At 40.2% G+C, this 26,883-nt stretch overlaps 1 protein-coding gene across 10 annotated transcripts in view; it reads left to right on the top strand.

The window, feature by feature from the left end:
* FGF14 (fibroblast growth factor 14) overlaps window positions 1-26,883 on the top strand; it is a 693,748-nt gene that overhangs the window by 469,082 nt on the left and 197,783 nt on the right. The window contains exon 1 of one of the 10 annotated variants that reach the window (XM_032151259.2): window positions 21,491-21,986. The exons of the other annotated variants lie outside the window; for them this stretch is intronic. Coding sequence (XP_032007150.1) covers window positions 21,794-21,986 — 193 coding nt within the window. The 5' untranslated portion in view covers window positions 21,491-21,793. Of the gene's footprint in view, window positions 1-21,490; window positions 21,987-26,883 lie in introns of those variants that run through there. 10 annotated transcript variants of the gene reach the window in all.

The following is a 26,883-nucleotide window of genomic DNA, read 5'->3' as shown; positions in this document are numbered from 1 at the left end:
TTCTTGGTAAATACACATGACAGACAGGCCTCTCTATGCCAATGGATTTTTTGTTGTTGTTGTGTATGAAGCAAATGGTCAAGTGTAATCTTTGTCTGCAAGGGGATGGTGCTTTTTATTCATTAGTGGATCTAGTCTCCAAGATGAGAGTGAAATCAAAGGTGAAAGCTTGATGGGTTGACCGTTCTGACCCCCACTGATGTCAATGCAGGCAGCATGTGGCTGGCAGAACCCCATGAGGACCTGGCCTCCGTGGTGCCCTGTCTGAAAGCCAGTGTAAAGCCATTGCTTGTCTATTCAGTGCATGAAGGCAGACCTTCTTGATTTCAGGGTTTTTTCTTTTAACAGAAGGGTGAGTTCATTTTCAAATAATGTATTAGTTTTCTAGGACTGTCATAATAGCACAGACTGGGTGGCTTAAATAACAGAAATGGGCCGGGCATGGTGGCTCACGCCTGTAATCCCAGCACTTTTGGAGGCCAAGGCAGGCAGATCACAAGGTCAATAGATTGAGACCAGCCTGGCCAACATGGTGAAACCTGTCTCCACTAAAAATACAAAAAATAGCTGGGCATGGTGGTGAGTGCCTATAGTCCCAGCTCCTTGGGAGGCTGACACAGGAGAATCAAATCACTTGAACCCAGGAGGCAGAGGTTGCAGTGAGCCGAGATCACACCCCTGCACTTCAGCCTGGAGACAGAGCAAGACTCCATCTCAAAAACAAACAAATAAACAAAAACAAACAACAGCAATGAATTTTCTCATAGTTCTGGATGCTAGCAGTCCACAATCAAGGTGTCAGTAGGGTTGGTTTCTTCTGAGGCCTCTCTCCTGGGCTTGCCCATGGCCACCTTCTCACTGCATCTTCACATGTTTTATCTTTGTTTGTGCACAATCTTGGGATCTCTGTGTGTCCAGATTTCCTTTAATGTGAACACCAGTCAGATTACAATAGGACCCACCCAACAGCCTCGTTTTCACTCGATCACCCTGTCTCCAAATGCAGTCACATTCTCAGGTACTAGGGGTTAGGTCTTCAACATATGAAGTTGAGAGGAACATACTTCATTCAGCCTGTGACAAATAGCTTCCATGTTAGTACCATAGATTATTGGGAATTATTCTGATATGTTCATTATTCTCAATTAGTTCCACTAATCCATAAAAAGACATAGATGTAAAGAGACAATTTTATCTACAGTGGCAGTGGGTTTCAAGTCTGAAATGTGCTTCAGGGCTGAGGCAGGCTTGGAGATGCTGTGATAAATTAAAGCGCCATCCTTTTTAGCAAGGAGAGTTTGCATTTTTTCACAGAGATTATGAGTTGCATAAAATATGGTCTTCATTCCGCTGGTGCTTCAAACACCCCTATCCCTACCCCTTTGATCTGACATTTTTAAACTGATTTGCTCCTATACACTCATTAATTTTTCTGTCTAGGAAGAGAACATTCATTTGCAAATAACTTATGGATGGTAAATTAAGTCTTTGTAGCAATTGACTGAATATTCCATTCTGAGCATATCCTCTCATTCATTCAGTCCTTCATTTATTCTTTCAGCACATATTATTGACAATATACACCATGGGCTCAGTATTGTGGGGAAGATAGTGAACAAATAGCATTCATTGCTTGCTCTGGAAACAAGAAAAATAAGAGAACTTCAGGAAGAAGGCAGCTAGCTCCCAGAGGATATATTTCTGGTGCTGACTTGGCATAGTGGTCCTACATTCTAGATCTTTTGGAGCAGGCACTAATTAAAATATGTTATCCCGTGATCCCCACAAACTGTTGAAATGTCCCTGAAATGCCAGTGTTTTCCTACTCACAGTCACCTGTCTCTCATAGTTACAAAGTTGGAAGGCTGATACTGGCAACTGGTATTCCTGACCTGAGTTCTGAAATCCATGGTGACTGTTACTCAGCAATGTTTAGGGATAGGAGACGTGGCCTAAGGGTATGGACTTTAGGGTACCTGAAGGCAAGTGGCAGGATTTGTGCATCCCTCAAAACTCAGCTCTTCTCAGTAAACCACTAATAAATCAACTGTGAGTTCTTTTCACTTCTTGACCACGTAAGTGCCCACAACCCTCGTGGGTCGGGCATTAAGAAGGAGCCCTGAGCTGGTCTCAGCAGACTGCAAACAGCATGACCCTGCAGCAGCGCACTGGCTGCCTCATCTGGACAATGGAAGGGAGAATTTCTCCTTTATAAAATTGTCTCATGGATTAAATAAGATAAGGTATGTTAAAGCTTGCTCCTATGCCTGGCACTCAGTACATGTTAGTTTATACGTGATGTTTAAGACCATGGACAGATCCTTTCTATGACTACCTTAAAAATTTCCCCTTCATTGACCTGTCATAGAACCACCAAAATATTATCCTTTTGGGATTTCATACTATGTTTAAAAATTTCGAATCAAGGATTAAAGCATCTCACCTAAGCAGGAAAAGATGATTCGTTGAATGCATCCTCAAATTAATCAGTCACAGTAGCTAGATGACAACTTAGAAGCCCTGTGGAGAGAAGAGACAATTTGCTGGATGGATAGAACATCTGTGTGTGTTTTGTTTTGGGGGCATATGTTTCTTGGGATTTGGTTGGTGTATTAGTCCGTTCTCATACTGCTGTGAAAAAATACCTGAGACTGGGTAATTTATAAAGGAAAGAGATTTAATTGACTCATAGTTCCGCATGGCTGGGGAGGCCTCAGAAAGCTTACAATCATAACGGAAGGCACCTCTTCACAGGGCAGCAGGAAAGAGAATGAGTGCAAGCAGGGGAAATGCCAGACACTTATAAAACCATCAGATCTCATGTGAACTCACTCACTATCACGAGAACAGCATGGGGCAAACCGCCCTCATGATCCAATCACTCCCCACCTGTTTTTCCCACGACACATGGGGATTATGGGAACTGCAATTCAAGGTGAGATGTGGGCAGGAACACAGCCAAACCATAGCAGTTGGGGTCAGCTTGAGAATCAGGACCAAGAAGCATGTAGCTGCTCTGTCAGCAGAATGTGAGAAGTCAAAATTGCCTGGTTAGTGAGGACTAAACAGTGGATTCTAGGGGCCCCAAGCAGCTGCTGGATGTAGCCCTGAGGGGGGCAGAAAGGAGGATACTGCTGTCATATCAGCTTGCTTACATTGGCCTAAGCCTTATTTTGGGAAATGATGAGCTTTCCTTTATTATTTTAACTTTAGTAAGAAATATTTTATTAAAATGTATTCTTGTAAATAATTGCCCTTCTTTTCTTTCTTTGAGTTCAATGTACTGTATCTATAGCTCCACAATCTCCTTTTGTATCTCAGTGAGTCTAAAACAAGTTATGCAAGATGAATAAGTTCTAGAAGCCAATACAGTATGTACAATATCGTGTCTATAGATAACAACACTGTGTTATACACGTGAAAATCTGTTCAGAGGGTACATCTCATATTAAGTGTTCTCCCTGAAAAATATTTTAAAAAATAGAATTGAGTTACCTTTGTAACAGTGGGAACCAGGAAATACTCACCTGGCAGACAGTCTGAAGCAGTAGAACATTCTATTCTCCCAATCTCCACCAACCATCAGGGGGTCTTCATGTATAGAAAATGGCAGTATAGAGTGAGGGGCATTTGGACTTTCGGAGAATCTGCATGCCCTAAAATTGTGCATGGGATTGATGCTTCATTTGAGTTAATGAGTTTTTTAATGTTCATTTGACTTAATGTTATTATTTGTTTATTTTGAATAGCACTTTATTGAGGTCTAACATATAAAAAGTAAGTAACATGGGTAAACAGATCAATGAATTTTGACAAATGTGTAATCCCTGTAACCACTGCCCGTATCAAGGCAAATAATATTTCCAGCACCCCAAAAATTTGCCTCTTGATGCTTTCCAGTCAATCTCCCACCTCAGAGACAAAAATTCTTCTGATATCTATAGATACCACATTCCATTTTTAAAAATAGAATCACGATTGTGCTCTTTTGTGTCTGGTTTCTTAACTACTCAACATAATGATGTTGAAGTTTATTCTTGTTACTGGTATACCAGTGACTTGGGCTTTCTTTACTGATAGGTAGTACTAAAATGTATGAATATACTGCTTTGTTTTACATTCTCTTACAGATGACATTTGGTTTGTTTCTGTTGTGCTTTGAAGAATCAGCTGCCTTCACCTGCTGCTGCAGCTTGCAGACTGCTTTCTGATTTAGCAACAACCACACTTATTTACCAAATCATTTAAATGTTTCTTATCTTCCCATTATTTCCTTGCTAGGAAGAAAAGTCATCACTTAAAAATATTAACCAAATTGAATACAAGGGTTGATAGTTTTATCCTCTGCCAACAAGGGCAATCCAAAAGAAATTGTGAAATTAAAATTTGTTTCCTGCTCTGAATTATACATATATATGTGTGTGCATGTGTGTGTGTGTGTGTATATATAAAACACATACACGTATGAAGTATGATTTGTCAAATATACATATGAGCAATAATATTTAGAATAATATTTGGTTATCTAAATTAATGTAAGAAAGATTAGAATAATATGTAAAATTTAAGACACAGATTAATTAGATAAATATACCAATACATTATATATATTTTTGTTTGTTTGTTTTTTGAGACAGAGTCTCACTCTGTTGCCCAGGCTGGATTGCACTGGCACGATCTCAGCTCACTGCAACCTCTACCTCCATGATTTAAGTGATTCTCCTGCTTCAGCCTCCCAAGTAGCTGGAACTACAGGCGTTCACACCCACGCCCAGATAATTTTTGTATTTTTAGTACAGACAGGGTTTCACTGTGTTGGCCAGGCTGGTCTTGAATTCCTGACCTAAAGTGATCCTCCCGTCTCGGCCTTCCAAAGGGCTGGAATTACAGGCATGAAGCACCATGCCAGGACTACCAATACATTATTAATAACAGTAATCCAATGGAATTCAACAGAAATTCACAAAGACAGTTTGAAAATCTTGTACTGGATAACTTCTTATTTATTGCTCTCAAAGTATTTGTTCTGTGAATAATGGAAGAACCTCTAACCTCCCATTATTCATAGAACAAATGGGAGTTAGAGTTAGACACAGAATGTCCACAAACACATGCAAAGAGGCCAGGAAAAGGGGCATCAACAACTTTGGTTAGTTTTAATGGATTTGTTTGAACTTGTTTTGAAGGATAAAAATAAGTAAACTAAGTTTTAAAAATATTAAGAACAGAATATATAAAATATCACTAACTTTACTGATAATTCAGTCATTTTCATATTATGATCAAGTAAGAAAGATGGAGATGAATAGAATGAAAAATTATGACAAAAATAGATTATTTTAAGAAGAAACACACCTAGGAAGAAAGACTTCAGGACATCACTGTAGCTCGTTAGCTGTTTCCATTTTCCCTTCAGCTCCTATCTCCCATCTCACCAGTTTTGATCTCAAAATTCACTGGATTGGGTTTTTATCTTTCTCTAAACTTGTCCACCATGTTAAACACTAAAGCCAAATATATCTTGACTGGGATTTCAGAACCTGCTTCCTGTCCCCATAATTTTTTCTAAGTGCTTTTTTTTTTTTAACTGTAATTTTAAAAGGGAGAGGGATTTATCAAAACTGTGTAGGGGAAACCGATTGACAAATAGCTTCATTTTAGGAAACTTGCCTATCTCCTAATTCGACTCAGCCAGTAGTTACTTATGGCTCAAGAAACAAAGCTTCCCCAGTACTACCCTACGTAAATCTGTAATTTTATTATCGATTTTTATGTTTTGTAATTTTTTTTTTTTTTTTTTGACATGGAGTCTCACTTTTGTCACCCAGGCTGGAGTGCAATAGCGTGATCTTGGCTCACTGCAACCTCCGACTCCCAGATTCAAGCGATTCTGCTCCCTCAGCCTCCTGAGTAGCTGGGATTACAGGCACCAGCCACCACACCCAGCTAATTTTTTTGTATTTTTAGGAGAGACAGGGGTTTCACCATGTTGGCCAGGCTGGTCTGAAACTTCTGACCTCAGGTGATCCTCCCGCCTTGGCCTCCCAAAGTGCTGGGATCACAGGCATGAGCCACTGCACCTGGCCTGGAATTTATTTTTAAAAAGCAATGAGAAGAACACCATACACCTTTTCCCGTGGGCTCAAAATAAAGGCCAGACTGTCTTCCACTAAAGAACTCTGTTTTCTACAAACTAAAAGGAAAATTGCAGAGCAAGGCTACAGGTCAGCATATGAAAGAAATATGTTTCCACAAAATCTTTGAAAAGATATTGCCTTAATTTTAATGGAATCCCTGATCATTTATATAATATCTTAATATTTGGCATTGATCTTGGAGAGCTTTTAGGGAAAGTTCTTATAACCAAGACCCACCCATCCCCAGAGAACCTTTTAGAAGTGTCCTATTTAATTCCAGTAGGCAGCTCTTTGGAGCTCTGCTGGATTCAAATAATAAACTAATTTCTAATAGGAAATGTGGTGAAGAAGACTTAGGAGTGACATGGAACAAGTTTACAATGGGTCAATCGCGTTCTTCAGGTGCTTTGCGAAGTACAGAGCCACTGAAATACTTATTCCATTTTCTCTGTGGTGTGCATTTCTGATGTGAGGCTTTCACGTGGGCATCAGTATCCTGTCCGGCTCACCCAGAGGAAACCAACCTTTCAAAGTCACTCAACAGCTGTTCATTGAATCGCTTCTGTGGGCCAAGCACAATGCTAGCCTCTGAGGGTAGACTGGATGCACAGTGAACAAAACAGTCCCTGACTCAGGGAAGCTGAAAATCTCTCATGCCTTTCAGACATGGTGGGGGAGGAGAGAGGGGAGCAGCCAGTCCTAAGGTTTTCAGAGAATTGAGATAATTGCAGCCTCATTTTGAAGTCTCTTGGTGTTGTGACTAAAGAGAACATCAAAATGTGTATTCTGAAGAAGTGCCAAAGAAAGCGAATGCAAACTACTAACTAAATTGCTGGTGAAAAACCAAGAGACAGTGAAATGAGTGAAGACTTGGAACTGAGACAGTGTGAGGGAGAATGGAAGGAGCTGGGAAGCCAGGACCAGGGAGAACAAAGAGGATGGGAAGGGAGCCTTTGCATTCCGGAGACAAGCAGAAAAAACCTACAGGGTTTGTTTGATCTCAGCAATAGCTCTTCTGGGTGGGTCAACGTCAGTGAGGTCTCCTGAAACTAAAGGGACAGAAATAAATAGGATAGGTTTTGTCATAAAATATTTAAAGACCATCATATGGAAGAAGGATAAATATTTTGTTCCAATGGGCAATAAGTGAAAGATGACTGGACATTTTAGAAAACCAGGCTTTGGGACCAATTCTGAGAAGGGCATGCTAAAACGCAAGCCATCTCAAAAAAGGAGAGGGGTAAATTTGTTGGACTCTAAATCGTTGGACTGTTTAAGTGGAAAACAGGCATCCTCTTTACAGGGCTGTTAGAACACTGTAGGACCAGATGATTGTAAGTCTCCTTCCTACTAAACTTTTGAGCAGAAGAATAAATGTGGATTTAACAAACTAGCCTCTGGAACTCTATATGGAAACAGATATTTTTGTTTTCCTTGACATACCTAGAGGGATTAGCAGTATTAGTTTAACTCTTGTGTGTGAGTGTGTGTGTGAGTGAGCATGTTTGAATCTACAATGATATGCAAGGATTGTTACAGTGTAAAATACTTTTCTTCTGTGAAGAAAATGCAATTAAACTGTTCATACCAAGTAGCCAAGGAAAGTTGATGGAAAAATCTTTGTAACTGACTGAGTCCCTCTAGGCTAAAAAGAAAATCGCTGAATGATTGTGTAACCACATAAGGAGTGTTATGAAAATGGAGCATTCCAGCGGCTTAGATTCATTTCTGTGTTTATCAGTACAATATTAACACTAGGATATGGGGACATGAGTGTGCTATACATACAATGAAGTATGTTTACCCACGAGCCAAGGTATGACCATAAAGACAGCAATATTTTAATGCAGGAAATTAATTTGGCTCTTTTTGACGTAAGACCTTATAAATACTCTCAATATATCTCTAAACAGCTATACTGAAGTTGTCTCTGAGACTGCAACCTTGATTTTTCAAGGAAAAACGTTTTGTTATTGTTTTTGTTGGGTTTCTCATTTGGCTTGTTTTTTCAAATGTCTTATTGGAACAGAACTATTTCATGTCTTTGAAAACAGAAAGGGAAGGGAAAAAAATTTGATGTTTAAGAATTAGAAATGCAAGGCTTTTGATATAAATAGAATAAGCTCTCACGTTAAAAGGAGTAATGGGATGAATTAAAATTTAGAAGTAAAGCCCTCTAATCAGCTAGTGGATATCCACAGCTTGCTCCACAGCTAAAGACTTTTTCCTTTATGTATGTGTTGCCCCTTTTTTCTCTTTACTAAATGAACACCTATATTAAAAACAAAGTCATCCTTCTAGGATTATGCAAATTGCACATGCTCCTTATGAAAAATCAGGGGAAAAGTGCAAAGAATAAAAAACATAAAGGGCTACAATCCACCACCTACTGATAAACACTGTTTATACTTCACTTCAGTCTATTTTATGTGAATGTGTGCATGTATATATATGCGCATATATGTATATATTTAATGATATATAACACACATATAAATAGAGATGCCATATCATGTGTACATTTTTAAGTCCAATGACCATGTCTCACACATTAATAGAAAAGCATGGGAAGAGGTCAGCATGAAAATTGCGAGATGACGTGACAATGCCCAGCTAATTGAGTGGGTCTACTGCAAACCTATATGGAAAATAGCTCTTCTTGAATTATTATTTAATGCTTATTAGTTCAGCTGGTTCTACAGCTGGTACGAATGTCCCCAGTGACATACAAAATTCCTAATTTGGTCATTGACAGGCTTTTCATATCCTTTCCCCCCGACACAGATTAGGCTGCTTCCACTTACCTTCACAGATTAGGCTGTGCCCGTAACTCAGGGTTCCTCTGTTTTGACATTTTCTGACTGCAATCCCCATACCCACCTTGACTAGCTGGTGACTATCTCCCATGTTTTTAATCTCAGCTCCAGGTGTTACTGTTCCCACGAGACCTTTCCCAACCCATACCAGGTTGAGCTGACTCTTTCCACTATTCTTGCATATGCTTCACACCCACCATATGAGACACTTCGGCACAAGTGCCTATGCCGCCACCTTCCCCGCTGTATTCTGAGCCACTCGAGGGGAGATGCCTGAATGCCAGGTCAAGTACAGTGGTGCAGAGTTAGCGCTCAACAGATGCATTAATGTAATGAATTATTCGATGATAAATAAAGGTTGATCATATAAACCAAGAGGTAAACCTTTCTGAAAATTATATTTTTATGAATATATTGTCCAAGGGAGACCTATTTTGCAAACATCGGAGGCAGCAATTCATATCCAACTCAGAGTATTTAAGAATAGTATGTATATCTGCATAGAAAAAAAAAATGGACTGTGCTTAACAAGAAAAGAGAGAGGATAGCCATGTTCCAGAAATGCTCTGGAGAGAGTATAATGGCAACTTTTCTGCATTGTAGCCAAGGTCTTCTGAGAAGTACACAGCTGTGATGGAGAGGTCCTGGCATGCCACATCAGGAGAAGAGAAATCAGGCTGAGAGCTGCTGCCAGTTAGCCGTGAGCTTAGCAAATTACCTAACCTCCATGGGCCTCAGTGTGTTGATCAGTAAAATGGGATTATTAGTTTAAATCATCTCTAAGGCTACTTCTTGTTCTAACCTTCAGCCTGGCAACAGAGTGGGACTCTGTCTCAAAAAAAAAAAAATAGGGAAAATAAGATAACAAAGTAAGATTTCAGTTCAAAGCCATAAACGAATAAAATTGAGAAATCTGAAAATATGATTCTGATGCGCAGTGACTTTCCCTGTTGATTGAAGTTAGCAAAAACCGCACACACACACACACACACACACACACACACACACACGCCACAGCAAGTTTAGAATGTTTTAAGTATACTATTAAAAAATTCAAATTATATTAGTTTTCAGTGATTTGAATAAAAAATGGCCCTCGATTATTATGTTAATATGTACTAAAATGTGTCTTTGTTTTCAAACTCACTATTATCAATGAAGCGGAGAGCCTGCATTTGGCTGACTTACTTTCCTTTTCCTTTACATAAGCCATTCCCTTTTATTAAAATGTTAGGAAAATCTCCTGGGCAGCAGACCCTCCACTTCCTTCCACATGCAGAGTGTCCAGCTCATGGTCATCCAGGACTCCACAAGCCTCTGCCCACAGGGCCTCTTTTGGTGCTTCAAGAGTAAAGTAGCTTCTTCTAGAGAGGGACTGTTTTTTTTTTTTAGATATTTTGAAAAGTTCTAGTATCACCGGGGATAAAAGAGGGAAATGGGACCGAGGACAATATGTGTCTTACCATTAGGTGGAGGATTTAAGACATCAGGAGCAGTCCAGAACCTGGAACTATTCCTGTCTGAGTCTCATCCTCCCTTTGACAAACACCGACTGAGCGCCTGTGGTGGGTCAGGCACTGCTCCAGGCTCTGGTGAAGTGGAGCCCGTGTGATCAGGAGCTGTGTGTTGGGAAGGCCAGGAGTGTGTAGGAGTCAAAGAAATGATCCCCAGAGAGGCAGGGAAGCTGGGAGCATGTGCACATCGTTGACTCACGGAGGGTAGAATGACCCCTCAAAGAGGCCAGAAAGGGGCGCTTCCTGGTCCTAGAAATGAAACCTATGACCAAGAGCTGGGAATTAGAGTATTTGAGTATCAGCTTTGACTCTTGCAGCAGGGCAACAAGGGCTCAGATCTAAACTTTGTATAGTACAAATATGTTAAACTACTGTCTCCTATCTGTACTCAAATACCCATGACATAAATGAATCTGAAGCTTGTCCTGCTAGAACTAAATCTCTTGAGAGGATCATGAAGCCCATTTCATGGAGAAATGAACACAAGCCTGTGAGCATGGCCAGCGCAGGCCTCTCCTGAGCACAGCTGACTGCATCGATTAGATGTCTTGGGGAAAAAAGTTCTGTTTGGACAATTTATCCCTCCCTGTTGGGGAGAGATTCATTTGCTGATATGTCTTGGTTCTTTCAAATATTTTATGTATATATACAACACATATAAAACAAAACCTGTCAAGTGCAATGACTGCTATTCCTGACTCACAGCCAAAGACTTCTTTTAACCATTGGGTACCCTCATCCCTGAAAGCCAGTTTCAAATCTCTGTAGGACCTCAGAGGAGGGTACAGAGAGAAACAACACAAAAAGGCCAAAAGGGGTGAAGGAGTGAGCAAAGAAAAATGTGGTGAGCAGGGCTTGTCTTGGGGCCCTAAAATTTGTTTATTTAAAAATCTCCATGATGCTCTCTCTGAAATAATTCTTTTTCCTGAGGTTCCTCTTCCTCTGTCCACATAAAGCTCCAGGAAATATTTCTGATTTCTTTAAAAATCTTTTGCATAAATGGCACCTTTCCGTTTGCAGTCAGTGTCAACCTATACGGTTAAGGCAAATTCTTACCTAAGGAGCTCATCTAAATTTCTAAAAGGAAAGAGCAATTATCTACTTCCCCTACAGCTATATAAAAATGAAAATGGAATGGGGAAAAAAGACTTGCAGAATCTATTTCCTTCATTTGGCAATAGCCTTAGGCCCCAAATCTCATTTTGTAAAGCATCACATGTCTAGCTTTAGTTTTATTTAGCTGGATTCTATGGCCTTAAATCTCATGAAAGGCATGTTATAAACTCAAGAAATTAAATTCTTCATGGATTTATGTGGGGCTTAGAAAAATGCATTCTCACAATTCACTGGGGAGCATAATGGTCCTGTCTCCACAATCGCTGAGAATTGCTGTACGTTTTTTTCTGAGAGATGCAATAATTAAAGTCATAAGAAACTCAGGTAAGCAGGTGGTACTGGAGCAGTCCAGCAAATGATAACATGTAACACTGAGCAGGGGAGTAAAGCAGCCGAGGAAGCAGGAGCAGGCAATCATTAGAGATTCAATCGAGTAAACAGCTGGTGTTTAAAAAATTATGTTGGTAGGAAACAGGACTGTCATTTAAAAACTGGCATTTGGAAGCAGCTATTCTGTCCATCAGAGTGGCGTGGGTGACTGTCAAAGGCTAGGAAGGATTCCGTTTCTGTATGTTTTGGATACAGGGTAGGTGTGGTAGACCGAATGATTGCCTCCCCCAAGGTGCCCATATCCTTATCCCTGCAACCTGTGAGTAGGTGAATATGTCAATTTACATGATTTTGCAGATGTGATTAAGTTAAGGATCCTGGGATGCGAAGATTCTCCCGCATTATCGGGTGGGCCCAGTGAAATCACTAGGATCTTGAAGAGGGAGGCGGGAGGATCAGAATCGGTAGTAGGAAATGTGACAATGGAAGCAAGATGCAAGACATGGCCTGTGAGCCAGGAAGGCAGGTGGCCTCTGGAAGATTAAACAAACAAACAAAAAGCAGGGAAATGGATTCTTCTCTCAAAGCCTCCAGAAGGCTTTGCAGACATCATGACTTAAATCCAGTGAGATTGATTTGGGATTGTCTACCTGCAGAACTGTAAGAGAATAAATGTGTATTTTTAAAAGCAACTAAGTTTATGCTAATTTGTTACAGAAGCAATATGAAACTTATACTGTAGGTTACTGAGAAAGACTCAGGGGAATAATTTAAGATCTATATTTTTAGCAGTTAAATACAAAGTAGAAACTAGGCTCAGGAATAAGGCATTAATTTAAAATTATAACATTTCCTACATGCATGCACTTTGGAAATTACTTTCACTTGCATCTTTTAGAAGTAGATTACAAGATCAGAGGCAGATTAATAGCAACTTTGCCAGAACCCGAAGGCTTCTGGTATTTAACTAGACTTTCTGAAACCCTGCCCACTAAGATACCAGTTGTCCCCAGAGATTAGAGCACGTGGAACCTGCAGGAGGAAGTGCCCTCTTAGTTGTAGAGAGTTTTTGGAAGAATGTAGAATATAGTAATCCCGGGTACGCTTTCAGGTCATATAATTAAAGTGTATGATCTTTGATGCACTGGCTTTTACTGCATTTGTGTCTTCTCAGTCACCAAACTGGGCCAAAAGTATGATAGCAAATTTGTATGTAAAATAATGTTCTAAAAAACTGGAAAAATATACCAAAACATTCGAAAGTTGGGATTAGAGGCAATTTTTATTTGTCATTTATTTTTATATTCTAATTGTACTTTTATAGTCAGAAAATGTAGAATTGGATGTTGTGTTCTCATTCTCATTCTTTCTTTGCCCTCCTCTACAGTTTTGAGTTCTTATTCTTGCTTTGCTCATAGAGCTTTTTAACAGTTGAATAAAAATTCTGAACCCTGGTGTTATCAACATGCACATGCACACCTTTTTTTCAGCATAAATTTCAGGGGAATCACAGATAATCCTACACCCATCCTTGGAGCTTCTGGAAGTCCTTGGCTCCCATGTAAGTGTTCTTATTCTACACTGGTCACTGTGTCAGATATATATATTTCAAATAGCTGACTGCTGAGTGGCAGATAGTGTGATAGACAAGGCATGTGCTTAAGATCTGGTTCTTCCACTTCGTAGCTGTGTAACTTTGGCAATCATTTAACATGTCTGGGGCTTAATTGCCTCTTCTGTAAAATAGAGATCATGATGTCCACTTCACTAGACCTAAAAGCTTTTCGCAAACTATTATATTATTTGGATGTTTTATAAATGGAGAGACATGCTCTTGTTCCCATTTAAATAATTATGACTGAAATATTCTCTAATTTATTATTAATTCCCACTTAACCATTATCCAGAAAAATTTCAAATGTGAATGTAAAAGTTCTATACTGTGAAGGTAGTAATGAAAACATGTTACTAAGAGGAATGAACTGGGAGTTTGAATATGGCTTTTTAAAAAAAATCACTATTTTAATTACCTTTAACAGAGTCTGAAATTTAGTTGTGTGTTTTGGCACACATGCATACAAGCATGTGTGTGCAGATGTACAAGTTTACATATATGTTTAACTCATGTATGCTAAATGCGAAGAGCATAATCTCAACCCAGCTCACTTATTTCCTGTGAAAGTGTTCATTCTAGAAATTATTGAAAAACTCATTACAGTGCTAAATATGAAAAAGATTATATCACATGTGCACAGGGATTCTCTTTGCATTGAAATTATAAATGAACTTTCCTTTCTCAAACTTTCTTGGAAATTGAGTAATTTTTTTTTTCTGTTGAGGTATTCAATAGTGTTAAAAATTCACTGATCTATCATTAAAATGCTTGGTATTTTAATCTTCCACTACTGATGTAGAGTAGGAAAAGATTTGCCAATATTCACAACTCAGAAATGACTTCTATGCCCATTTTGGATTCACTTTAGTATTGAAGGCTGGAAGCTACTGAGAATATTTTTTCCAAAGTATTAGCCAGATTAAAAGAAAATCACTAAGTTTGTAAAGCTAAACCATCTGCTAGTATCAATCTGGTATTGCTTCTATAGGAAAGAATGTTCACAAGTTTTTAGTATCAGTAGTTTCTACTTTCCCTTTATTGAACCAAAACATTAAGCAACAATAAAATTCCTTCCAGTTTTTTAATAGATAGAAATCTGTTGCCTACCAGAAATAAATACATCCAGCAAAATTAATCAATAAGACTGTTATAACATTAATGCAATCACTTGGTTTTTGAAAATCTAATTTAGAATTATTTAATATTCAGTTAGATCAACCTTTGATTCTAAAATAAAGGTCAATAATATTATCACAGAAAAAATAAAATGTGATCTTGAACTTAAACTGTAATGAACGGATAAGCAATCAGTCTTAATTAACTAGTTGAAAATTTGCCCCAAGTACATACTAATATGACTTTTTAAATATTCTTCCAAATGAGTAAAAAATGAAAATGGACATCAATATCGATTACCTTTCCAGAAGTATCTCAAACATTTTCAAATAGAACCCATTTATCTATCGAGAAAGGAAATTAAAACAAATGCCAATATATATCATATTTAATTCCACTGAAGCTCACCCCAAATTGGTTTATAATAATTTAATTGTGGAAAAAATAATGTTGGACTTTCATATTTTATCTTTAATTTGGGAGATGTTGAAAAATGTCAAAAGTGATTCACAAAGGAAACCATGTGACAAAACGGAGTGAGTCACTTAATGTATGAAAACAATCAAGTACACGTTATATTTTAGTGATTCTTAGATGCCAATACTTTTTATGTATAAACACCTTTAAAATTCATATGCATATTATAATCTATAAAATAACATAGCTTAATGAAGTGTTTTTATTTCTTTCATTGAAGTACCTAAAATAATCTTAAAATTAACAGCTTCTTAAATTTGACAAATTTAGGAAAGGCAAAATAGTGGCCGTGGCAGTGGCAGAAATGAAGGAAAAGTAATAGATTTTTATTTGGAAAAATAACGTGATAGAATTTATTACAGATATCAATATACAAAATGTGTTTTTTGGATTTTTTTGTTCATTTGAAGGATAAATAAAAAACAAAATCCATGCACTTTTTTTTTTTTTTTTTAGTAAACTGTATCAAAACTTATCTACTTGGAAGGCAAACAATGTATGCAACAAAGTCATCCAGAACATAATGGAACTCAGAATGCAATAGGAAATAATTTAATAATTCAATTTCAATAAAGCTGTTTCTTGTTTATATACTCTCCTCACTTCGAGTGTATATACTTTAATATTTATAGATAATTTTAACAAATACATTTATCTGGTGTCAAATTCTATAATGGACTGCATGATTAGATGTAGCAAATTTGAAAAGGGGCATATTGTCAATTTATCAATCGACAATCTGAAAACGAGGAGGCAAGATAGAAAACTGTGTGTGTGTGTGTGTGTGTGTGTGTGTGTGTGTGTGTGTGTGTGTGTTAGGAAGTGGGGAGAAGTGGTGAATCACAAATACCGGAAGTCCTTTTTGATTCAAATGGAATCAGTCTCACATCCTTCAGTAAGCCCTGAGGGTGTCACTGTTGAAATTCAGAACTCAAACTGTTTGTCATGTTTGGTTGAGCCCAGGACATCAAGCAAAGGCTAAAGTATTTTCGGTGTATCCTATTTATGAAGTTGAGATTGCGTGTAATCCAGATAGAATTTTAGGTGTCTTGGTGCTTAAAGAGATCAAGGATCTCTTTAGGTACCATGGGGTACTTCATCCTTGACAGACTGGGTTAAGCAAGATTTTCTGTTCCTCTTATTTGGTATTAACTGTCTATTTGTTCAGATAACCAATGTCTTAATCCTTTCAATACACAAATCTTTATTGAGCACCCACTTGCCTGGCACCATTTTAAGCACTGGATATGTGGCAGTAAACAAATGAGACAATGTCTGTACCTTTATAGGCTTATATTTTAAACAGGGAAGACAGCCCAAATAAATAAGGAAAGTATATAGAAATTTTAAAAGTTGTACGTGCTATGTAGAACCATAAAGCAGGGTAGCAAGAAGGAAATGTCTGTGTTTATGAGTTGTAATTTTAAATAGATTTGTGAGCAAAGATGTGAGGAAAGAGTCATAGGAGATGAGAGTCAGATGAAACAGCAAGTATAAAAGTCCTGTCATAGGAGCATGCCAGGTGGTTTGATGGACAGCAAGTGGTAAGTGAAGGGAGATGAATAGAGATGATGTCAGAATAACAACTGAAGGCAGAGGTGGGGCACAAATCACATGAGCCATGGCAGGCCACTACAGTGAGGACTTTGGTTTCAATGTATGGGATTTTGTAGTTACTATTGTAGTATAATCGCCCAAAAGATGATGATGGTAGGTAGTAGTGGAGGTGGTGAGAGTGATATCTTGGATATATTTTGCAGATAGAATAGATCTTACGCAAATATATATGGGGTATTAGAGAAAGAAATGACATTAATATGATACTAAAGTTTTCAGCCTGAGGAACAAGAATGAAGTTGCCATTTCAGAAGTGGGGAGGATTGGAAGAACAGGTTTAAGAAGGAAGAACAGTAGTTCGTTCATGGCCATTTTAAGCATGAGACACTTACCTATCAGACATCCTTGTAGAAGTTTCAATATAGCTCTCTCTTTATTCAACAATTGCTGGTGTTAGTAGAGGAATGATGAAGTTTTTAGAAGGTGCCCTAGATTCAGTGTTAATTAGGGGTAGGTGGCAAGAAGTTTCCCAGAGAAGATATCTATGCTGAGACCTAAGCTATAAGCTCCATCAAGACAGAGCCAAAAAGTCTCTTTATTTTTATTTAAACATCTGTTGGCAAGGCATGGTGGCTCATGCCTTACTCTTTAGCTGATGATTTTTTTTTTTTTTTTTTTTTTTTTTTATCACCAAGAGGAGTGTGAGGATAGGGCAATAGAAATTTTCCAGGTAGAGGGAACAACATACTTAAAGTTGGAGGACCAAAAGGATCATAGCATCTTCTGGAGACCATCAAGCACAGTGTAATAATTACCTTCCAAACTGATGCTTGTATAGTACCTCAGTGGTTTTAGAAGTACTTTCTCATACGCCCTCATCATAGTCTCTGAAAGGTAGAGAAATGTTTTTATTATCAATCAGTTGGTGTGAAAATAGGCTTACGGGACTCAGTTCACAAATCTAGTCAATAATAACTAAGGTTTGAACTTGGATTTATTTCGTCAAAACTTAAAATAATTCTGTTTCTAATTATTTAAAATCTTGTCATGCATCCACTGTTGGGGGGTGGGTGGTGGTGAGGAAATATAGGGAATACATATATTTTGATATTGAAAAAACATGGAAACTGCAAAAGAATTTACAAGACAGAAGTGAGTAATATGGAAGATGATGATAATACAGTCATAGCTGTCATTTTCAATTACTTAGGGTGTGCCAGATGTGGTATTAGGATCTCTACATTTATTTACTAAATTTAATCTCACAGCAGTTGAAAAGGAGGTTCTGTTTTTACCTCAATTTGAGAGATGAAGAAATTGAGGCTGAGAGAGACTAAAGCAACACATTGGAGGTCATTATACAGCTAGGAAGTTGCGGAGTCAAGAAATGAACCAAGAACCTCTGAAATGAGAGTTCAGGCTCCCAATAGCTTGGTCAGGAGCTACACCACCTGGGCCGTACTTTATTTTCCTCTTTATAACGTCAAAGATGAAATTAACAACTCCAAGGAGGTTCTGATGAGTGAGAAATTATTTTCTAAACTACAGTAACCTTTACATTTGTGTTCACCGGCCCTGAATCGGTTTTCACCCTAGCTTTGCACACTCTTTTATCACAGCTTAAGACAGCAGATGGCTCTCTTGCGTTTTCTTTCACTTACCTCCATCCGTAAACAACTAAACAGCGTTTTGGGGAGGTAAAATGAAAACGCAGGGATTAAGCTAAAAGACCTTGATTATCCCATTGCTGCCCCCCTCTCCAAGCTCCCTTAAAATAGGAAGCTACGTTGAAGAGAAATGACCGCTTGAGGCTCCTGAAATTCACAGCCAGAATAGATGCCCGGAGACTCCGGAGTCCGCTGTTCCAGGCGCTGCGCCAGGGGTCGGAACGCTCGAGAAAGAAAGAGTATCTCTCGGTTATGGAAAAGCTGAAAGGCTTTGTGCTCCAAGGTGTTATTAATGTTGGTAGAAGCTGTGAAGATTAATTTCCTTCCCACCTTGAGGGAAAAAAAGTGAGAAACTGCTTTTAGAGGAGGAAAGTGTCAGAGACCCTCACAGTCAGCGCTTTTCTCAATCAGCGAACTTGCTTTTGCTGGGAGAGGTATGGCTGGGGCGGGATCCCTGTCCGCGGTGCTGAATGTCAGGCTGGTCCGAGGCTGCTGAACGACGAAGGAAGGGCTCTGAGAGGGCCAAAAACTGATTACCTGACCCCGCAGTCCAAGGATTTGGGGGAAAGACTGCAGCATAAGAAAATGCCTACAAAAATATAGGCACAGCTATAAGAACAAGAAGCTTAATGTCACTCTTTTCAAATTAATATAGTTGGCACATACATCAAAAGGCTTAAAGAATCTTTAAAAATAAACTAGGTGTGTTGGGGAAGTCATACTAGATTTAAAAGGTCACTATTCTTAACATTTTCCTTTTTTGAAACACTCACTGCCAGAAGCCTTTGATAATAAACCTGAATGCTTCAATCTTACAGTCACTTGCAAATTCAAATCTAGAACTTCTGAAATGTACAAATGGCCTTTCTTCAATAATAGAAACCAAGAGTAGTGACTCTTAATGTTCAGTGGGACTCATTTCAGTGAATTAAAACAACAGACACACTCAATAGCCATTTAGTTATTTTCATCTCTCTATAGACATCTTTCCCTTTTTAAGCAGTACTACAGCAACACAACATAAATGCACACTCACAAAAAAATGGAAGAAAAGAGACATAGGAAACAGAAAATAGGGAAAGGCAGAGCAAAATAATTAGCATGCCCCTTTTTCTCACTTTTGCTATTTTATCAGTGACTAGGGATTGCAGGTGTCTAGCAAAACAACTCTGGCATATCCCTTTTAATAACTGTAGAATTTGTAGATGTAACATAGCAAAGTGTAGAAAATAAACTTCCAGAAGTACACTTTTTAATATATGACAAACACCATCCTAAAGCCAATGATGCCTGCCTTAGATCTAAATCTACACACTCTCATTAGGTTGCATTTCCTTCCCAAAAGGAGACTTGTCGGTATATGTGGAGTGAAGGTAACAAAGAGCAGCCCAGCAGTGGCTGCTTCCATGGAGAAGCTGTGGATAAGTTGCTTAGAGCAGAAGGTGCCCAGCCTCCCTGTAATCTGCTGCACTTCCCCCCAGTTGCCTGGTGGCGAGTACTTTACTGCCTATTCCTGAGACAAAGAGAAAGTGTGTTTTGGTTGAGAACTGCTCCCAGGGCTGCCTGCGTAGTGTGCCTGCCCTCTTTCCAGCTCTAAAGCAGTCACTGGTGAAGAAGGTTGTTGCAAGTCTCTTGATTACCAAGTGAGTCTTCTCTCCCCCTTGCTTCACACTGAATTTCCAGAAGTCTAGTTTGAGCATTTCTTTTTCTTTAGCTGCCTGAGCTGATAGGCAAAGCAGTGTAAAGGGAAGGGGAGAAAAGTAAGAAGCCTGGAGCCAGAGCTGCACTTGGTTCTGCCACTCTGGTGTATCCTAGAAACCATGGAACTGTGTTCATCCGAGCATGAAGTGTTTCTCTCCCAACCTCCCCCCGGCTTTTTGTTTTTTTTCGGGTGCCCTCCACTGCCGCCCTTTCTCTTGGACCTTCACGTTTTCAGTTATCCAAGAGGGAACCGCTGTCGGGACACAGACAGAAAATCAAGGGGAGGAGACGCCGGCTGTTGTATTTGAATTTCAGACACAGTTCAGATGGCTTTGCTCCCTGACAGAGCTTCTCTGCCCAGGGACACCAGAAGATGACAGCTCCAATTGGAGTGTCCTGTCTGGCTGCTTTTCACTGTCCCTGGAATAGTGTGACACCCTCCTCTGCCCCTTATATTTCTGCCCTGACTTCTTCAATATTCTCCTGGGCGTTTATCCTACCCAGCTGCTGTTCTGTAGCAGCTACTGCGGCTGTCATCTCCTCCTCCCAGGGCTGGGGAGCATATTTGGGAGTGGGGTCTTTCTATCTGGCATAATCACACCTTGTCTCCTTCCCTTCCCTCCTTTTTGCTCCGTGTAGCCTTTCAAAATGACAAACCTACCCTTCCTGCAGCAGAAGGGAGGGTCCTGCAAGTTTGGGTGGACTAGGTGAGGAGTGGAGGCGCCTCCCTCCTCCCTCCACCCCGGGGTTGGGGGTGGTGAGGGGGGGCGTTGGTGCTGGAGGGATTAGCAGGGAGGGCGGAAACCACCTCGCCCTCCAACCGCTGCTGAGAGTTTCAGTGCACCGGGAACCACGTTAAGACCGAGAAGCCCCAACCAAGCCGCGGAAGCCTCGGGAACCAGCGAGTTGCATCTAAGAAAAAGCGCCCCGATGTTCCTTCAATTCCACCTGCTTTGGCTCGGCCTCTTAGCACCCCACCCCTGCAATCCATCATAGCTTGCTTGCTTATTATTTTTAAGCCATTATTATCTATACGTTTTCTTTCTTTCTGAAGAGGTACATCAGGAGGGGGACCACATAGGTGGAGGGGGTGCAGTGGGGTGGGAACGGAGCGTTTCATTAGAGATCTCAGGGGAGAAGATTGGTCTCTCCAGATGCTGATTTCCAAAGCACTTGACAATCACCGGCAGAAGCCGAGAGCGGGCGGCGCCGGCGGCGGCACCGGCCTGGGGGCAGCTGGAGCGCGGCGCTGAGTCCTGCCCAGCGCAACCCGGACCGACGGACGCGCAGAGACCCTGCCGGGACCCGCCCTCCAGCCGGCGCCCCGGGAGCCGCCGGCCGGCTCTACCTCCCGCCCGGGAGCCGGGCAGGGCGAGAAGGCAGCGCGAGTGGCGGTGGCGACCCCCGCCAGGGTTCCGGCGAGGAGCGGTGACCGGCAGCGCCCGCAGCCGCGGTCCCGCTCTCCACTTGGACGTGGCCAAGCGGCGGCGGCGGCCACGACCTCCGGCTTCCCGGGATCGTCCGGCTGCGCCCTGGGCGCATCTGCGCGCCTGGCCCCGCGCCCCGCGGAGAGGGCGATGGGTCCCAGTCAGGACTGAGCGCCCCTTCCCCTCTCCCCAGTCCCGCCTGGCGCCCCCTCCTCTGCCCCGAGGGCGAGCCACGGTCTGCGCCGCCGCCTTCCTCTCCGGTGCCCCCGGCTCGGCGTCCTCCCGCGCGCTCCCTCCCCGGACCGGTTCCCGGGGCCACCATGGCCGCGGCCATCGCTAGCGGCTTGATCCGCCAGAAGCGGCAGGCGCGGGAGCAGCACTGGGACCGGCCGTCTGCCAGCAGGAGGCGGAGCAGCCCCAGCAAGAACCGCGGGCTCTGCAACGGCAACCTGGTGGATATCTTCTCCAAAGTGCGCATCTTCGGCCTCAAGAAGCGCAGGTTGCGGCGCCAAGGTCTGTGGGGGTCATGGTCGGGAGATGCGCCCCAGATCGCCCCCTCCCCGCCTAAACGGAGCTTCTCCAGGCTCCTTCCATCCCTCGGTTTTCCCGGCCCACCCCGGCTCCGGCCTCCCTTCTGAGCACTCCGGGTGCCGTCGCGGGGACCCTGGAGTCCGCTGTCGGGCAACCTGTAGCCGCCGAGAAGTGCAGCCGCCAGAAATCGCAAGTTGGCTGCTCCTCGCCGGCGGCTCCTGCCCTCCGCGTCCCTGCAGGCTGAGCTCTGGGAAACCTGTTCCCCCTGAGTCTCGGCTTCCCGGGAGGACAGGGACTGGCTCTGGAACGCGGGGCACCCCTTCCTGCCACACCCGGGGTCGAGCCACCGCTCGCAGTCTGATCTGAGCTGGTGGGGGTTTCCATGGGGTGGGCCTGGCCTCACTTGGTCCCTGGGGTCTCCTAGAAACCTCCCGGGTTCCCAGACCTTGGCCAAGTGTGAGGATCCTGGCGGTGCCCCCAGCGGGAGCTGCTGTAGAAGGAGTGGAGGGTGTGTGAACTATGGTCCAGTCCGCTGAGGTTCAGCAGAAGGCTGCTTAGCCCTGGGCTCTGCAGCCCTTCAGTCAAATCCTGGGATGGGGACAGAGGCTCAGGGAGTCTAAAGAAAGAATCTGAATTGCGGGGAGCAGGGGGGGCAGAAGTAAAAATCCCTAATATGTGTCAGTTTTAATTGAAAAACTGGCGAATTGCCTGAGACACAAGCCGTTACTATATAAAGGTGACTAGAATAGTTACCTTACTACAGGTATTTCTTTGAGAAACTAGTATCTAGGATGACCTCCTTTCGCTGCCTTTGAAATGCCGGGGTCTGAGAAGGCACCCTATTCAGGAACCAGGCGCTTTTGTCTCTCTCTCTGCCTGTCTCTGCGTCCAGTTGCTAAGGCTGGTTGTTTTGAGAGCATGTGGTGTGTTCTGTGGGGGAAATGGGCATTGGCTGGCTTTTCATAACCAAGTGGGGTTGGTAGGAAACATTGAAGAATATATTTACGTTAATGGGAGTATATGTTTGCCCAGCACATTACATTGTCGGCTCCCAGCTGTATTTGTTTTAAATGCCCTGTTGTTCCAAAGATGGAGGATAGAAGCATAAGCTATACATGTGTTTCTCAGAGAGTGAGTGCGTGTCCTTACATTTGCAAATTGACCAAAAGTTTTGATGCTTTTTTTTAAAGGCTAATGCTAAATATTTTAAAAGGACAATTGCTTGTTGTCACATTTAAGAAATTGGAGATTACTTGCTCTTACTATCAAGCTTCAAAGGCAAAGATAGGAAGAAAATCAGAGTGGAAGTTCTGTTAGAGAAATAAAATTATATAAGTAAAATAGGAACTTCTTGTTGGAGAATTTGGGATCAATCTTATTTTCAGACCAGTGTAGGAGCCATTAAGGAAAAAATGGATTTTAATTTTCCACATTAGCCTAGAGCCTTATTCAGCCCACCTTTGTGTAATGAGACCAACTCGACTGCCTTAATCACTGTTGATAGACAGAAGATCAATCTACTGTGACTTAAACTGTGCTTATGCTCTTATGTCATCAAACAGACTACCTTTTAGAATACAGTTTTCACCACATACAGCTCCAAATTGGCTGTCTACATAAAGTAAACTACATACTATCTACTAAATAAGCTTATTTTAATATAAACAATGATTAAAACTTGTGTGTATTTCTTAAGAATATAGCCAGTAGATTATTTTATAAATATGAACAATAAACGTTTTGTGCCATATTGGGTGGTGAAGGAGGATTTGTTTTACACTTAATGAATTTTAAGTTGGGGGTTTACTTTTTTTGCCAGTATAGAAAGCTATCTGAGTTTTCTAATGGTCCATTTCTCCATTTTCAACCCTGACTGCTCTGTTGGTATTCCTGATTTTGAAATGATAAGCAATCTTCAATGTTCTGTAAGAAAAATATATTTGAGGTCACTTTTCTACCTTACTTTGGACAGGAAAATAGAAGAGAAGATATAAGGAAATTTTATGAGAATTTTTTATTCTTCTTACATTTCTTATATAAAAGTATATATATTCTTCAGAGGAGAAAAATACAGATATATCTCTAGAGTATCAGAAAAGGATTAATTTATTAGTATCACTAATTTTAAGCAAAACAAATATTAAGCCTTTGTTATGTAAATTATATATCGACATATAATAGTATGCTTTTATGTTGTTATATATAACAACATACTTATTCATTTATTTAATTAAGTATTATTTTAGGACGTATTTTCAAGCATATTTACCTTCTTCTTACACATTCTTTACATAGGGAATTGCCCTCAGAAAATTTTTAAAAATCATGTTTATTAAAGATACAACATTTAAGTCTGATGGTTTTATATGTCTTTATAGCTGAAAATAACTAATATAACAATTATTGAATCTTTACAATCTGTTAGGCTCTGTAGCAGGTATTATACATATACAGCAGTGAATAGAAGAGTTGAAGTTCCTGCCATCATGGAGCTCACAAACATGGGGTAGAGAGTCATTGCCTATGGAAAGGAACAAATTAATAAGAAATAATAAAATTCAAAGTCCTATAAAGCATGAAGAGAGCGGGGATAAAGAATTATGGGGGAGAGAGGGGTGGGGAGGGGGATTTAATTAGATAAAGTAGTCGGGGTGGGCAACACTGGGATCCACAGGTTGAGAGATGACAGGTAAGAAGGATGCAGAGATTTTAAGAGCAGGTGGAAAAAGCAATGTGTGTGCAGAGACCTTGAGGTGGAAAAAATCTTGTCCCATTGGGAGAAGAAAAAGAGGCATAGAAATTTTAAGCACGTTGTCAAGTAGAATATAGTGTGATATGCTTGAAAACAGAATAAAGAATAGCTCCACATTTTGTGTTTTGGGGAAGGGTAATACACATTTTTTAAATGTAGGGTTTTAAAAAATCCTTTATTAAGTAGTAATTTATTTAATGTAAAGATTATTCAGTTGGAGCCCTACACCCACACTCTTTCCTATCTCCATCACCCCTAACCCTATAGAAGAGTGATGTTTATACCAGTTGACTTGCTCTTATGAAGGACAGAAATTTGTAAGATGGCTATTAATGGTGTGGTAGGCAGTATGACTGCAGCCCACCTTTCCAGATTCAGCTCCATCTACCCTCCACCGACCTCCACAGATTTCAAACACAATACAATGCCACACATCCCGCAAATTAGTCATATGCTTTCAAATCCTTATCCTTTTGTTTGTGCTTTGCTAGCACCTTCTCCTCGCTTCTACATTCACCTGTTGAAATTATGAAATTATTCTCATTTTGAAAAGCTGAGAGAAAATGCCATCTCCTCTGAGAAGCCTTCCCTCCTTGGATACAATAAAAAATAATTCTCCTGTGGCATTTCATACGTGACTGTTGTTGTTTATACCTGATAATAATTAATTAAGTATACATATTCAGCTGATTGTTGGTAAGAAGCAAAGTCTGTGTTTTCTGCATCTTAATAGGCTCTCAAATCTTGTTAGAGTGTTTGCCATACACTAGGTTCTCCTCATTGCCCTTGGATTAGAGTGAAATAAGGAAGGTCAGTAGGCCCAAGCTAAAAAAGAAAGTATCCTTGAACCACAGTGATCTAACTAGATAATTTTAGACATAAAAATACTTTTCAAATTTTATACCTTTTTTACTTTCCCTAAATAAATATAATTATATATTTTTTAAAGAGAATTAGAGGGATTGCATATTTGTGGGTTATTTATAGGAATGCGAGAATATAAACAACCTCACTTTAAAGCTTCACTAATATATGAACACAGATATTTACATATATTGATTTAGCCAAAGAAAGGGGAATTTACAAGGAAATCAACAGTTTGCAAATAGTTTTATTATTTGGAATCTTAACAAAAATGAAAACTAAAGTAGCCACTGACTACAATGATGTATAGTGAACATTGTATCCCCAAAAGTGTTATGTTTTTATTATGAATTTTTCAATCAAACAAGAACCATAATTGTTCACAGGATAATAATCTTTCTAAATCTTTGGCATGGCTGCTAATGCAGTTTCTTGAGATTTACTTTTTTGGGGCTGTGATCATGAGAGCTATGGTATTAGGTGCCATGTATGCTTAATCAGCAGGCGCCTGGGCTTCTTACTAACATTTTAACTAAAATAAATTACAGTATGTATAAGGAATGGAAAGTGAGGTACTTAAAATGTGTTTTCAAGTTAATGCATAATATAAAAAGCAGAAATGTATGTACACCTATAGAAATAAAACTGCTTTGCTCCAATGTGATAGTGAAATCCATCAGTTATTCTAAGAAAAGTGTCCTTCCTTCTTACAAGGTGCTATGTAAGGAAACAAGTGTCTACCCTCTCAGAAAATAATCCACAGCAAATAGTCATCAAAAAACCACTGCTTTTGTCTGCTACTGTTTTAGTGTCATTACCATGTGCTCGTACAAAGACCACATGCTTGTTTATTTTGGCTGTTTAAGCTAAACTAAAACAAGGGAACATTTTTCTTCAAAGCATTTTTTATTTTTTGGAAGATATTTTCTCTTTGGTGTTGGTTTTCTAAGGCCATACCCATTGGAGTCTTACTACATATTAATACCTGTTGCTAACTTTTTGATAATTATAATTTTATTATTTGTTGTATTAAGGTTAGATCAAATTATGGTCTTCTAAATTAAAATGTTGAGTTTTGTTGTTTTGTTTTTAACAAGGGACATACTATAAATGCAATTTCTAAGCAGGGAATCTTATGAGAATATTACCAGATTGATCAATGAAATAATGTTAGAGACAAAAAAGGCATTCATTGTTTATGCATTTTCCTCCTGTGGCTTAATTGTTATGATTTCATAGTCCATATTTGCTATAGGTTTCTGA

The sequence above is a fragment of the Hylobates moloch genome, unplaced genomic scaffold (genome assembly GCF_009828535.3).
Source record: "Hylobates moloch isolate HMO894 unplaced genomic scaffold, HMol_V3 SCAFFOLD_4, whole genome shotgun sequence".
Taxonomy (NCBI): domain Eukaryota; kingdom Metazoa; phylum Chordata; class Mammalia; order Primates; family Hylobatidae; genus Hylobates; species Hylobates moloch.
The sequence above is the reverse complement of the archived record's forward strand: the minus strand, read 5'-3'. Positions and strand labels throughout refer to the sequence as shown.